The sequence below is a fragment of the Pseudophryne corroboree genome, chromosome 2 (genome assembly GCF_028390025.1).
Source record: "Pseudophryne corroboree isolate aPseCor3 chromosome 2, aPseCor3.hap2, whole genome shotgun sequence".
Taxonomy (NCBI): domain Eukaryota; kingdom Metazoa; phylum Chordata; class Amphibia; order Anura; family Myobatrachidae; genus Pseudophryne; species Pseudophryne corroboree.
Window position 1 is genome coordinate 442,208,887 of NC_086445.1, and position 15,150 is coordinate 442,224,036.

The following is a 15,150-nucleotide window of genomic DNA, read 5'->3' on the forward strand; positions in this document are numbered from 1 at the left end:
CCCTGGAAGTTTCTTCCTTGTGTGACTGCTCCCCAGCCTCTCAGGCTGGCGTCCGTGGTCACCAGGATCCAATCCTGTATGCCGAATCTGCGGCCCTCCAATAGATGAGCACTCTGCAACCACCACAGAAGAGACACCCTTGTCCTTGGAGACAGGGTTATCCGCAGGTGCATCTGAAGATGCGACCCTGACCATTTGTCCAACAGATCCCTTTGGAAAATTCTTGCGTGGAATCTGCCGAATGGAATTGCTTCGTAAGAAGCCACCATTTTTCCCAGGACTCTTGTGCATTGATGTACAGACACCTTTCCTGGTTTTAGGAGGTTCCTGACAAGCTCGGATAACTCCTTGGCTTTTTCCTCCGGGAGAAAAATCTTTTTCTGAACCGTGTCCAGAATCATCCCTAGGAACAGCAGACGAGTTGTCGGCATTAACTGGGATTTTGGAATATTCAGAATCCACCCGTGCTGTTTTAGCGACAGTGCTAATCCCATCTCTAGTTGTTCTCTGGACCTTGCCCTTATTAGGAGATCGTCCAAGTATGGGATAATTAACATGCCTTTTCTTCGAAGAAGAATCATCATCTCGGCCATTACCTTTGTAAAGACCCGAGGTGCCGTGGACAATCCGAACGGCAGCGTCTGAAACTGATAGTGACAGTTTTGTACAACGAACCTGAGGTACCCCTGGTGTGAGGGGTAAATTGGAACGTGGAGATACGCATCCTTGATGTCCAAGGATACCATAAAGTCCCCCTCTTCCAGGTTCGCTATCACTGCTCTGAGTGACTCCATCTTGAACTTGAACTTCTTTATGTACAGGTTCAAGGACTTCAGATTTAGAATAGGCCTTACCGAGCCATCCGGCTTCGGTACCACAAAAAGAGTGGAATAATACCCCTTCCCTTGTTGTAGAAGAGGTACCTTGACTATCACCTGCTGAGAGTACAGCTTGTGAATGGCTTCCAAAACCGTCTCCCTTTCGGAGGGGGACGTTGGTAAAGCAGACTTCAGGAAACGGCGAGGTGGATCTGTCTCTAATTCCAACCTGTACCCCTGAGATATTATCTGCAGGATCCAGGGATCTACCTGCGAGTGAGCCCACTGCGCGCTGTAATTTTTGAGACGACCACCCACCGTCCCCGAGTCCGCTTGAGAAGCCCCAGCGTCATGCTGAGGCTTTTGTAGAAGCCGGGGAAGGCTTCTGTTCCTGGGAAGGAGCTGCCTGTTGCTGTCTCTTCCCTCGACCTCTGCCTCGTGGCAGATATGAATAGCCCTTTGCCCTCTTATTTTTAAAGGAACGAAAGGGCTGCGGTTGAAAAGTCGGTGCCTTTTTCTGTTGGGGAGTGACTTGAGGTAGAAAGGTGGATTTCCCGGCTGTAGCCGTGGCCACCAAATCTGATAGACCGACTCCAAATAACTCCTCCCCTTTATACGGCAAAACTTCCATATGTCGTTTTGAATCCGCATCGCCTGTCCACTGTCGCGTCCATAAAGCTCTTCTGGCCGAAATGGACATAGCACTTACCCGTGATGCCAGTGTGCAGATATCCCTCTGTGCATCACGTATATAAAGAAATGCATCCTTTATTTGTTCTAACGACAGTAAAATATTGTCCCTGTCCAGGGTATCAATATTTTCAATCAGGGACTCTGACCAAACTACCCCAGCACTGCACATCCAGGCAGTCGCTATAGCTGGTCGTAGTATAACACCTGCATGTGTGTATATACTTTTTTGGATATTTTCCATCCTCCTATCTGATGGATCTTTAAGTGCGGCCGTCTCAGGAGAGGGTAACGCCACTTGTTTAGATAAGCGTGTTAGCGCCTTGTCCACCCTAGGAGGTGTTTCCCAGCGCTCCCTAACCTCTGGCGGGAAAGGGTATAATGCCAATAATTTCTTTGAAATTATCAGCTTTTTATCAGGGGCAACCCACGCTTCATTACACACGTCATTTAATTCTTCTGATTCAGGAAAAACTATAGGTAGTTTTTTCACACCCCACATAATACCCTGTTTAGTGGTACCTGTAGTATCAGCTAAATGTAACGCCTCCTTCATTGCCAAAATCATATAACGTGTGGCCCTACTGGAAAATACGGTTGATTCGTCACCGTCACCACTGGAGTCAGTGCCTGCGTCTGGGTCTGTGTCGACCGACTGAGGCAAAAGGCGTTTCACAGCCCCTGACGGTGTTTGAGTCGCCTGGACAGGCACTAATTGATTGTCCGGCCGTCTCATGTCGTCAAACGACTGCTTTAGCGTGTTGACACTATCCCGTAGTTCCATAAATAAAGGCATCCATTCTGGTGTCGACTCCCTAGGGGGTGACATCCTCATATTTGGCAATTGCTCCGCCTCCACACCAATATCGTCCTCATACATGTCGACACACACGTACCGACACACAGCAGACACACAGGGAATGCTCCTAACGAAGACAGGACCCACTAGCCCTTTGGGGAGACAGAGGGAGAGTTTGCCAGCACACACCAAAAGCGCTATATATATATATAACAGGGATAGCCTTATAATAAGTGCTCCCTTATAGCTGCTTTATATATATCAAAATATCACCATAAATTTGCCCCCCCTCTCTGTTTTACCCTGTTTCTGTAGTGCAGTGCAGGGGAGAGACCTGGGAGCCGTCCTGACCAGCGGAGCTGTGAGAGGAAATGGCGCCGTGTGCTGAGGAGATAGGCCCCGCCCCTTTTCCGGCGGGCTCGTCTCCCGCTATTTAGTGAATCCAGGCAGGGGTTAAATATCTCCATATAGCCTCTGGGGGCTATATGTGAGGTATTTTTAGCCTTTATATAGGTTACATTTGCCTCCCAGGGCGCCCCCCCCCAGCGCCCTGCACCCTCAGTGACTGCGTGTGAAGTGTGCTGAGAGGAAAATGGCGCACAGCTGCAGTGCTGTGCGCTACCTTTAGAAGACTGCAGGAGTCTTCAGCTGCCGATTCTGGACCTCTTCTGACTTCAGCATCTGCAAGGGGGCCGGCGGCGCGGCTCCGGTGACCATCCAGGCTGTACCTGTGATCGTCCCTCTGGAGCTGATGTCCAGTAGCCAAGAAGCCAATCCATCCTGCACGCAGGTGAGTTCACTTCTTCTCCCCTCAGTCCCTCGTTGCAGTGATCCTGTTGCCAGCAGGACTCACTGTAAAATAAAAAACCTAAGCTAAACTTTTTCTAAGCAGCTCTTTAGGAGAGCCACCTAGATTGCACCCTTCTTGGCCGGGCACAAAAATCTAACTGGAGTCTGGTGGAGGGTCATAGGGGGAGGAGCCAGTGCACACCACCTGATCTGGAAAAGCTTTACTTTTTGTGCCCTGTCTCCTGCGGAGCCGCTATTCCCCCTTGGTCCTTTCAGGAACCCCAGCATCCACTAGGACGATAGAGAAATAGGCAAAAATCACCCCGTGTGTACCCCCCATTAACATGCAGGGCACTCTTGTCTGACAATAACCAGTGTCGTATTACTGTGATTGTCCTCAATCGGAAATTGCAGCATAAGAGAATATGACGCTATATAAATAAATGTTAATAAATAAGTAATGGCTAGGACCTGTGACTAGGTCAGACTCTGAATAAACAAAACAGATATGGTATGTGTGAGCTATAACCAATAAAATTGGTTATCAAAAGAAAGCCATACCTGTACCAAAAATAAAGATATAAAATAAAACTAATTTGGGTAACCTACAAGATAAAAAAGGATTCCTACTACATCTTTATCCTGAAATATTTAGTGGAGTTTGGCCATTAAGGGGCAAAAACGTTCCAGTGGCTAATCTAATTTCAATACATTTCTGTAGGTACAAATTGGATAAACACTTACCATGTTGTTTACATTTTTTAAAATGTGTGTAAGTCCACTTATGACCAGAGAAAATTTGTACTTTGAAATGTTTATGAGACACTCTTTGTTGTGCTCCATGCTGACTTTGGTGTGTGTATTCTGCTGCCCGGCTTTAATTGGAAGCTGCAAAAGAGAAAAGGAAAAAAGTTTCAGACATCAAATACATATTTATATTTTTTTTTTAAATTGCAACGTTGCCCAGCATATTTAAGACCGCCCAAACAGAACATGCCACAGCCACAGAATAAACATATCCAATGACTGGAAACCCACAGAAACCTACAAGAACGATGAAAGATGTGTCAAGTGCTCAATTTTGGTAACAGCGACAATTCAAAAAGCACAAAATGAAAGGACTTGGCTATGGCTCGAATGTGCAGGAGAGTGGAGAGAAACAAAGTAACTAAATGATATTTAAGTTTTTAACTAGTCATGATAAAGACTGTCAATATGGGGCCTAATTCAGATGTGGACAGAGAAGCTGCACATGAAGCAAAGAATTGATGTTCGGTACTTTGCGCATGCAACAGTAAGGATCTAATGTTTATACTAGGCTGTTTTGGGGTGGTGCCATGCCGTGCCCGATTATAAGGTGCCAAAATGTGCCATGCCACGATGGCGGTGCTACACTGAAGCAGCCTCGGGCCATAGTGTCCCGCAGGTGGGAAAAGTTGCGGCGTAGCGCTCATTGCCAGTGAATATATGCCATGCGCACAGCATCTTTTCACAGTGAGAGGAGAGCTTGGGAACAGTCCAGCATATCCAGAGGTGCATGTCGGCCCACAGTGAATTAGGTTTAAAAAACGTTTGTATGCTGTCCCAATAGGAATCATATTATTTATGTGTTGCCAGCATGGTCCATAGTGCCGTACAGGGAAAACTACAATAATGCACACAATCAATACATTTAATGCAATCTAACAAGGCTAAAATAGACAGTACAAGGGTGGAAATCCCACAATGAAATATAGAGGAGGATACTAAAGGATGCGACCCAAGAAGCTATAGGCCCTGCTCGTGAGAGCTTTTAGTCTAGGGGAGTGGAGGGTATAACTGGGTGGTGAACTAAAGCTGGATTAACACGTGTCGATATACATAGTAACATAGTATCTAAGGTTGAAAAAAAGACAATTGTCCATCGAGTTCAACCTATTTGTGGTCTCCTATGCAGGATTACTTTGGTCTAAATTTTGTCTGATGCTGATGCCAGCCCTTGTGTTTTATTCCTCTTATCATAGTAACTATAGTGCACGATTATGTACCAAAACCCTGGATATCCTTATCCATTAGGAATTTATCTAACCCATTCTTAAAAGGTGTTGACTGAGTCCGCCATTACTACTCTCTCAGGCAGGGAATTCCAAACACGTATTATCCTTACTGTGAAAATATATGCGATATATTATTAGTCATATCAACAAACTGTATATCCCAAACAGATCAGAGGGTGCGAAAACCTGACATATTGTGTCGGCCTAGCAGCACAGCCGTTAACGATAAATCTTGTAAATATATTGGCATGCCTGGCTGTGTGTACAATCGACTCGGCGACCACCTGTACACTAGCTGGACCATCAACACCATCGTCACAGCTGGGCAGGCAAATTCAAATGCTTGCCCTGCTGTGATGTCTGGTCTAGTGTGTATAGCTTGACTAATCGGTCACTTGGCAGCGCGACGGCCAGTTGGCCGCTTTATCTGTGCAGCGTATGCCCAGCCTTAGAAGAAAACAGAGAGTGGGAGTTATGAGTATGAAATAGCTATAGGTCTGAATGCACAGGTGAGTTTTCAGTGATAGTTTGCAGGATGAGGGGTGTAACACAGGAGAAATCTTAGATATAGGCGTGGGAGGAAATAATCATCAGGGTGGCAAGGCAACAGTTAGAAGAAGAGTGAAGAGAACGAATGTGAGTGTGAATTGATATTAGGTTGGAAAGGGATGGATTGGAAAAAGGAGGACCAGAGAATAACAATGAACAAGCAATTTAGTAGCATAGATGTTGAAGAAAGGTCAAATTCTGGAACAGCTGAACACCAGTGTACAGATATTTGAACGTTTAACTTTAAAAACTGCAACTTCGTTATGCTCTAAGCCTAAATAACTGGAGATTTATTTCACACACACACACACCGTCTACCACAAATTGTTTTTGGTTACTGCACTCCGTGGTATTCTCTCCAAAACAATTACATCCTTACATTCTCCTTGCAACTCACCCATCTGTACACACTGTTGCCTCAATTATACACTCCTCTCTTAACACTCATGAGCTTTTAACTTCGCTTTCTAAACTGACAATAACATACACGTCACCACAAATAACATTCACAAATCTCCTACAAGTCTAATTTTCTCTATCATGATTTTATTAGCTGGTGACATTTCACCAAATCCTGGCCCCCACCACATGCTCCACTCACATTCACCCGATTAACAGCAATAATAGGATTTTGGTTACCTACCGGTAAATCCTTTTCTCGTAGTCCGTAGAGGATGCTGGGGTCCACATTAGTACCATGGGGTATAGACGGGTCCACCAGGAGCCATTGGCACTTTAAGAGTTTGAGAGTGTGGGCTGGCTCCTCCCTCTATGCCCCTCCTACCAGACTCACTTTAGAAACAGCGTCTGAGGAGACGGACATCTTCGAGAGAAGGATTTAACACAGATAGTGGCGAGATTCATACCAGCTCACACAAACTAGGCACATAAAGCTAACTAACTTGAAACATTCAGCAACTGCTGAAACATTACTTACCAGGTAACAATGCATAACATAACTAAACAAAGTAGTACCGAACCAAATAACGGTTGCTGGAAAACGAAGCACTGGACGGGTGCCCAGCATCCTCTACGGACTACGAGAAAAAAGGATTTACCGGTAGATAACCAAAATATTATTTTCTCTTACGTCCTAGAGGATGCTGGAGTCCACATTAGTACCATGGGGATAGACCAAAGCTCCCAGAACTGGAGGGAGAGCGCGGAGGCTCCTGCAGAACTGATTGACTGAACTTCAGATCATCAGATGCCAAAGTATCGAACTTGTAAAACTTTGCAAACCTGTTCGACCCAGACCAAGTTGCAGCTCGACAAAGTTGCAATGCCGAGACACCCCGGGCAGCCGCCCAGGAAGACCCCACCTTACGAGTAGAGTGGGTCTTAACAGATTTTGGACATGGCAATCCTGCCGTAGAATAAGCGTGCTAGATAGTGAACCTAATCCAGCGAGAGATCGTCTGCTTAGTAGCAGGACACTCAATTTTCTTGGGATCATATAGGACAAACAGAGAGTCCGACTTTCTGTGACAAGAAGTTCTCTTCACATATATCTTCAGAGCCCTCACAACATCCAAGGACTTTGATGTAATTGAGGAGTCAGTAGCCACTGGCACCACAATAGGTTGGTTTATATGAAATGCCGACACAACCTTTGGAAGAAACTGCTGACATGCCCGGAGCTCAGCTCTATCTTCGTGAAAGATCAAGTAAGGGCTTTTACAGGATAAAGCCCCCAATTCGGACACGCGTCTAGCAGAAGCTAAGGCCAACAACGTGACCGCTTTCCATGTAAGAAATTTGACCTCAACCACCTGTAGAGACTTAAACCAATCCGACTGGAGGAACTGCAACACCACGTTAAGGTCCCAAGATGCCGAAGGCGGTACAAAAGGGAGGTTGGATGTGCAGAACTCCCTTCAAAAAAGTCTGAACCTCAGGGAGGGCGGCCAATTGTTTCTGGAAGAAAATGGATAGGGCCGAAATCTGGACCTTCACAGATCCTAAACCTCAGGCCCATATCCACACCTGCTCGCAGGAAGAGGAGAAAATGTCCGAGTTGAAACTCCACCATAGTAAACTTCTTGGATTCACACCAAGAGACATATTTTTGCAAAATACGATGGTAATGTTTAGACGTTACCCCTTCCGAGCAAGTATCAGGCGCTCAACTTCCATGCCGTCAAACGTAGCCGGGGTAAGTCTTGATAGGCAAATGCCCCTGCTGCAGCAGGTCCTCCCGAAGAGGAAGAGGCCTCGGTTCTTCTCGCAGTAGATTCAGAAGGTCCACGTACCAAGTACTTCTCGGCCAGTCTGGAGCAATGAGGATCGCTTGAACCCTTTTTCTCCTTATGAGCTTTAGGATTCTTGGATGAGTGGGAGTGGTGGAAACATGTACACTGACTGGAACACCTACAGAGACACCAGGGCGTCCACTGCCACTGCTTGTGGGTCAGTCAACCTGGAATAATAACGCCGAAGCTTCCTGTTGAAACGAGAGGCCATCATGTCTATTTGGGTTAATCCCCAAAGGTCTGTTATTTCCTTGAACACCTCTGGATGGAGACCCCACTCCCCTGGATGGAGATCGTGTCTGCTGAGGAAGACTGCTTCCCAGTTGTCTACTCCTGGAATGAAGATGGCTGACAGCGCCAACGCATGTTTTTCTGTCCAGAGGAGTGTTCTGGTCACCCCTGACATAGCCGCTCTGCTCTTCGTTCTGCCCTGTCGGTTTATGTAAGCCACTGTTGTTAAGTTGTCCGACTGCACTTGAATGGCCCGATTTCTTAGAAGAGGGGCCGCCTGAAGAAGACTGTTGTAGACGGCTCTTAGTTCCAGGATGTTGATGGGCAGGTCGGCTTCCAGGCTTGACCACAGTCCTTGGCAAATTACTGCTTGAGTGACTGCTCCCCAGCCCCGAAGGCTTGCATCCGTGGTTAGAAGCACCCATTCCTGAATCCCGAACCTGCAGCACTCCAGAAGGCGAGGTAATTGTAACCACCAGAGAAGCGAAATCCTGGCCTTCGACGACAGACAAATTCTCTGGTGCATGTGGAGATGAGATCTCGACCACTTGTCCAGAGGATCCAGTTGGAAGGTCCGAGCGTGGAACCTCGTAAGAGGCCACCATCTTTCCCAACAGGCGAATGCATTGATGAACCGACACCGGTGCTGGCTTCAGGACATCCCACACCATAGTTTGTATCACCAGATAAGCCTGATGCAGCAGCCAGATCGGAATGTTGAGGTACGCATCCTTGATATCCAGTGATACCAGGAATTCCCCCTCTTCTAGACCTGACATCACCGCCCTGAGAGACTCCATCTTGAACTTGAACTCCTTCAGAAAGGGGTTTATTGATTTTAGGTTCAGAATGGGCCTGACCGAACCATCCGGTTTCGGTACCACGAAAAGGTTTGAATAGTTACCATTGTTCTGCATGTGAGGTGGTACTGGCACAATGACCTGTGACTCCACCAGTTTTTGGACAGCGTCTTGTAATACAGTGCTGTCTGCCAACAGAGTTGGTAAGCCTGATTTGAAAAAGCGATGAGGAGGGAGACTTAGATATTGTATCCCAGGGATACATGCTGGAATTTCAATCACCCAGGGAACAAGGCCTGACGAAACCCAGACGTGACTGAAGTATCAGAGTCTCGCTCCCTCTGGCCCCACCTCCAGGCCGCGCGGCCCACCGTCATGCGTAGGACTTTGGCATACCTGAAGCAGGCTTTTGTTCCTCGGAACCTGCAGCGGCAGGTTTCTTGGACTTAACTCAACCTCCCCTTAAGAAGGTATTGGACGTCCTGGCCTTTCTAGGCTTATTAGACCGAAAGGACTGCGTTGCAGATGAAGAGAAGGATTTCTTCGGAGCATGTGCAGCTGAGGGAAGAAACCGAGACTTACCCGCTGTAGCTGTGGATATCCACGCGTCTAGAGCTTCCCCAAAAGAGAGCCTGACCTGTATAGGGTAGGGACTCCACACTTTTTCTGGATTCCGCGTTGGCCGACCACTGGTGCAGCCACAGTCTCCGACGAGCTGAAACAGACATGGAAGATATTCCCGCAGCCATGGAACCCAGGTCTTTCATGGATTCTACCATAAAACCTGCTGAATCATGTATGTTGCGTAAATATAATGCAACGTCATCCCTATTCATCATATTCAAATCCTCAAGTAAGGCCGACCACTTTACTATTGCTTTTGCAATCCATGCAGTAGCAATAGTGGGACGTAATATGGCCCCTGAAGCAGTGTACATTGATTTAAGCATGTTATCAATTTTTCTATCAGCCGGCTCCTTTAAGGCGATAGATCCTGGAACAGGCAAAACCACCTTCTTTGAGAGTCTGGACACAGATGCGTCAACAATCGGCGGGTTTTCCCATTTTTTCCTATCCTCCTTGGGAAAAGGAAATGCCACCTGGACCTGGCATTTTTTCTCAGGGTTTTCCCATGCTTTTTCAAATATAGCATTCAATTCCTTTGACGCAGGGAAGTTAGCGAGGCTTTTTTATTTTCAGTGAAAAAGGCCTCTTCAACCTGCTCAGGTGTGGTATCACTAACATTCAACACATCCCTAATAGCCTCAATCAACAATTGCTACCCCTTTGCAAGAGATGCGGACCCCCGCAACACATCCCCATCACAATCTGTGGTGTCAGAATCGGTATCCGTTGTCGTCTTGTGAGACATGCACAAGTGCACGTTTGTGGGGGTATATAGCGGGGCGTCCTGAGGTACCAGCAACCGGCCATACTGCCATAGAGCTCTGTAATACCTGGGTTGCAGATTCATTACTTGCAACCCTGTCAGAAATCTGAGAAATCCAAGATTTGATAGAGGAAAACTACTGAGGTTCCCTTGCTGGTATCTGTGCTAAACCAATGCTATCCTGATAACATGGAATGGGATCATCCTGGGAGGATAAATCCTCTGAAGCATATGACACAGTGTCCCTGGACATAGCTAAAGAAGACCACCAAACACTGCACACACATACAGGTGGGGGCAGTTTCCCCCCACCCAAGAATGGCAAGAGAGACACAGAGATTGGAGCCAACCCACACAATTCGCTTTTAGCAAAGGGAGACCCCTTGTCAGCGTTGACTGTGCACCTCAATAGGATACACCGACGTATTACAGCCTCCCCTACCTTCTACAACCCCCTGGTACTGTGTACAGATAGCTGGAGTTGCTGTAGAGGGACCTTTTCTTCCCCTCAGCGCTGTGCAGGCAGGAAAATGGCACTGGAACGCTGCAGGGTCCACTCTGAGGAGAAGCTCCGCCCCTTTAATGGCGCTGTCTTCCCGCTCTTCATGGATTATACTGGCCTGAGGGAAATGTGCTGGCTGAGATCCACGGACCCCGTCAGGCTGGCTTCTGGACCAGTGTGGGGGTAAGCACTGGCCCAGGGCGCCCCTCACAGCACCGCACCATGTGCCTCTGAGCCTTCCCCGGAGCACAGTTGATACTGCGCTCCCTCCCCGTTGCCGCCATCTTCACACCGGCCCCCCGTTTGCTAGGGGGATCGGTGTCTCACTCACCACATCTTCAACTCTGCAAGGGGTTGGCGGCATGCTGCTGGGGCGAGCGGTTCCCTGTGGCGGAGAACGAGCCGACCCCTCTGGTGCTCAGTGTCCAATCAGCGGAGACAGTGGCTCAGACCCTGCAGGGCGGACACTGCTCCCCCCTTAGTCCCTCGCTGCAGGGAGGCTGTTGCCAGCAGCCTCCCTGTAAAATAATAAACTCTAAAAATAAACTTTTCTAGAAAAGCTCTGTAGAGCTCCCCTTGCTGTGACCGACTCCTCCGGCACATTTTCTAAATGAGACTGGTAGGAGGGGCATAGAGGGAGGAGCCAGCCCACACTCTCAAACTCTTAAAGTGCCAATGGCTCCTGGTGGACCCGTCTATACCCCATGGTACTAATGTGGACCCCAGCATCCTCTAGGACGTAAGAAAAGTGACAAAACTCCCCAAAAAAACACAAAAGTCTACCATTGAGTCGACCATTTCCACGTCGACTTTTTGGCCCTGTCGACCTTATGCATGTCTACCATTAGTGGTAGACCTTTTTAGTGTAGATCTAATAATCCACACCCAGGTCAGAACTGGCAGAAACCAATGGCACCCAGGTACACCAATAAACTGTTCAAAGGAATCTGTCCAGAAGTGATCTTAATATAAAAATTGCGTCCAAAAAGCTATACCTTTGGTGTTGAAAGAAAGCAGAGTGACTAAACTATGCACAAAAACATATGAATTGGGGTGCAGAAAAATGGCAGCAGGTGCTCTGGACTGATGAGTCAAAATCTGAAATATTTGGCTGTAACAGAAGGCAGTTTGTTCACCGAAGGACTGGAGAGCAATACAATGAGTGTCTACCGACAACAGTGAAGCATGGTGGATGCTCCTTGCAAGGCTGAATTTCAGCAACTGGAGTTGGGGATTTGGTCAAGATTAATGGTGTCCTCAATGCTGAGAAATACAGGCAGGTACTTATCCATCATGCAATACCGTGTCTGATTGGCTCCAAATGTAATCTGCAGCAGGACAGCTACCCTAAATAGACAGTCTATATCATTAAAAACTACCCTCAGAGTAAAGAAGAACAAGTAGTTTGGAAGTTATGATATGGCCCCCATTTCAACATTGGGTATGTCAGAGATTACATGAAGAGACAGAAGGATTTGAGCAAGTCTACATCCATTCAAGATCTGTGGTTACTTCTCAAGGATGTTTGCAACAACCTCCCTGCAGAGTTCTTTCAAAAACTGTGTGCAAGTGTACCTAGAAGAATTGATGCAGTTTTGAAGGAAAAAAGGTAGTCACACCAAATACTGATTTGATTTCTCCTGTTCATTCACTTTGCGTTTTGTTAATTGATAAAAATAATATATTAACACTTCTACTTTTGAAAGAATTTTTACTTTGCAGCATTTTTAACACACCTGCCTAAAACATTTGCAGTAATTAAGACCTAATGAGCTTATGAGATCTACACAGAAGATGTGTATAGAGAGAAGAGAATGAAGGCATGGAAAGAATTGCAGTTACTGTAGAGACTGAGAAAAACATCAAGAAAGGACAATACATCTACTCTGACATTGTTGTTTCCATGGAGATGTTTCATATCATGTTGATTTTGGGATACTTTTCCTAATGTGGACATGCATTCCACTTTTCTTTCCAACGCAATCTGTTTAAGTGCACTTACCATATTGTTTTGGGATGCGGTTAGCATTCAGCACTCAGGATGCCGGCGGTCACGTGACAGATGCCAAAAACAGAATTCACCGGAACACTCACCGCAAACATCCCAAAGAAGGTAAGTATCGGCGGATAACAATTAGGCATTAGAGGGCTGGGTTAGCCGTAGCAAGCACCCCCCGGTGTCTTAGCCCTAGCTGCCACCCTCGTTTTAGCCCTAGTCACCACCAACCACCGACATAGCCCTAGCCAACACTCCACCCCCCCCAGATTTAGTCCAAGCCACCAGCATGTCTTAGCCCGAGCTGCCGACCCTCCCCCCGCCCAGGTCTTAGCCAAAGAAACCACTCCCCCCCCTGAGTCTTAGCCCTAGCCTCCATACCCGTGTCTTAGCCCTAACCTCCACCCCCTCGTTTTAGCCCTAGCCAAAAAACCCCGACAAGTCTTAGCCATAGTCGCCACTCCCAGAGTCTTAGCCCTAGCCACCCCCTCTCGAATCATAGCCTTACACCACCCCACGAGTCTTAGACTTACTCGCCACTCCCCAAGTCTTAGGCCTTCCGTCACCACGGGCGGGTTAGGGTAGGGGAGGAATACCATAATTACCCCGTCCCCTGTCGGCATTCTCATTGTTGGGATGCCTATGTCGGTCATGTGACAACCAGCATCCAGACCGCTGGGATATTGTATCACACCCCTTATATCATTGTAATGTTCTGATCTTACTATTTTCAGGGTTGGAAAAAAACCTAGGTTAAAAAAAAAAAAAAAGATAACAGAAAAAAAAAGTAAGACGCTTTTTCTGGGTTTAAACCATTTTTTTTTTTTACATTGTTTTAATGAAAAAAAAAATTGAATCGTATTCAAAACCTCGATCAACTGTGTTTTAATGCTTTCTAACATTAATAATGTTATTATGCTTTTACAGCTTATTGGGGCAGATGTATTAACCTGAGATCATTTCTTGTAGTTCCGGGTACCAAGTCCTTCTTGGCCAATCCGGAATGATGATTATAGTTCTTACTCCTCTCTTTCTTATTATCCTCAGTACCTTTGGTATGAGAGGAAGAGGAGGGAACACATAAACCGACTGGTACACCCACGGTGTCACTAGAGCGTCCACTGCTATCGCCTGAGGGTCCCTTGACCTGGCGCAATATCTTTTTAGCTTTTTGTTGAGGCGGGACGCCATCATGTCCACCTGTGGCCTTTCCCAACGATTTACAATCAGCTGGAAGACTTCTGGATGAAGTCCCCACTCTCCCGGGTGGAGGTCATGCCTGCTGAGGAAATCTGCTTCCCAGTTGTCCACTCCCGGAATGAACACTGCTGACAGTGCTATCACGTGATTTTCCGCCCATCGGAGAATCCTTGTGGCTTCTGCCATCGCCATCCTGCCTCTTGTGCCGCCCTGTCGGTTTACATGGGCGACCGCCGTGATGTTGTCTGACTGAATCAGCACCGGCTGGTTTTGAAGCAGGGGTTTTGCCTGACTTAGGGCATTGTAAATGGCCCTTAGTTCCAGAATATTTATTTGTAGGGAAGCCTCCTGACTCGACCATTGTCCTTGGAAGTTTCTTCCCTGAGTGACTGCCCCCCAACCTCGGAGGCTTGCATCCGTGGTCACCAGGACCCAGTCCTGTATGCCGAATCTGCGGCCCTCGAGAAGATAAGCACTCTGCAGCCACCACAGCAGAGACACCCTGGCCCTCGGGGACAGGGTGATCAGCCGATGCATCTGAAGATGCGATCCGGACCACTTGTCTAACAGATCCCACTGAAAGATCCTTGCATGGAACCTGCCGAATGGAATTGCCTCGTAAGAAGCTACCATCTTTCCCAGGACTCGCGTGCAGTGATGCACCGACACCTGTTTTGGTTTCAGGAGGTCTCTGACCAGAGATGACAACTTCTTGGCCTTCTCCTCCGGGAGAAACACCTTCTTCTGTTCTGTGTCCAGAATCATACCCAGGAACAGCAGACGCGTCGTAGGAACCAGCTGCGACTTTGGGATATTCAGAACCCAGCCGTGCTGTTGTAGCACTTCCTGAGATAGTGCTACTCCGACCAACAACTGCTCCATGGACCTCGCCTTTATAAGGAGATCGTCCAAGTACGGGATAATTATAACTTCCTTCTTTCGAAGGAGTATCATCATTTCGGCCATTACTTTGGTAAATACCCTCGGTGCCGTGGACAGACCAAACGGCAACGTCTGGAATTGGTAATGGTAGTCCTGTACCACAAAACGGAGGTACACCTGGTGAGGTGGGTAAATGGGGACATGTAGGTAAGCATC

The 15,150-nt window shown here is 47.3% G+C and overlaps 1 protein-coding gene across 8 annotated transcripts in view; it reads right to left on the minus strand.

The window, feature by feature from the left end:
• NF1 (neurofibromin 1) overlaps nucleotides 1-15,150 on the minus strand; it is a 738,710-nt gene that overhangs the window by 603,011 nt on the left and 120,549 nt on the right. For all 8 annotated transcript variants that reach the window (XM_063953658.1, XM_063953661.1, XM_063953657.1 and 5 more), the window contains exon 2: nucleotides 3,841-3,984. In XM_063953658.1, coding sequence (XP_063809728.1) covers nucleotides 3,841-3,939 — 99 coding nt within the window. In that variant the 5' untranslated portion in view covers nucleotides 3,940-3,984. The remainder of the gene's footprint in view (nucleotides 1-3,840; nucleotides 3,985-15,150) is intronic.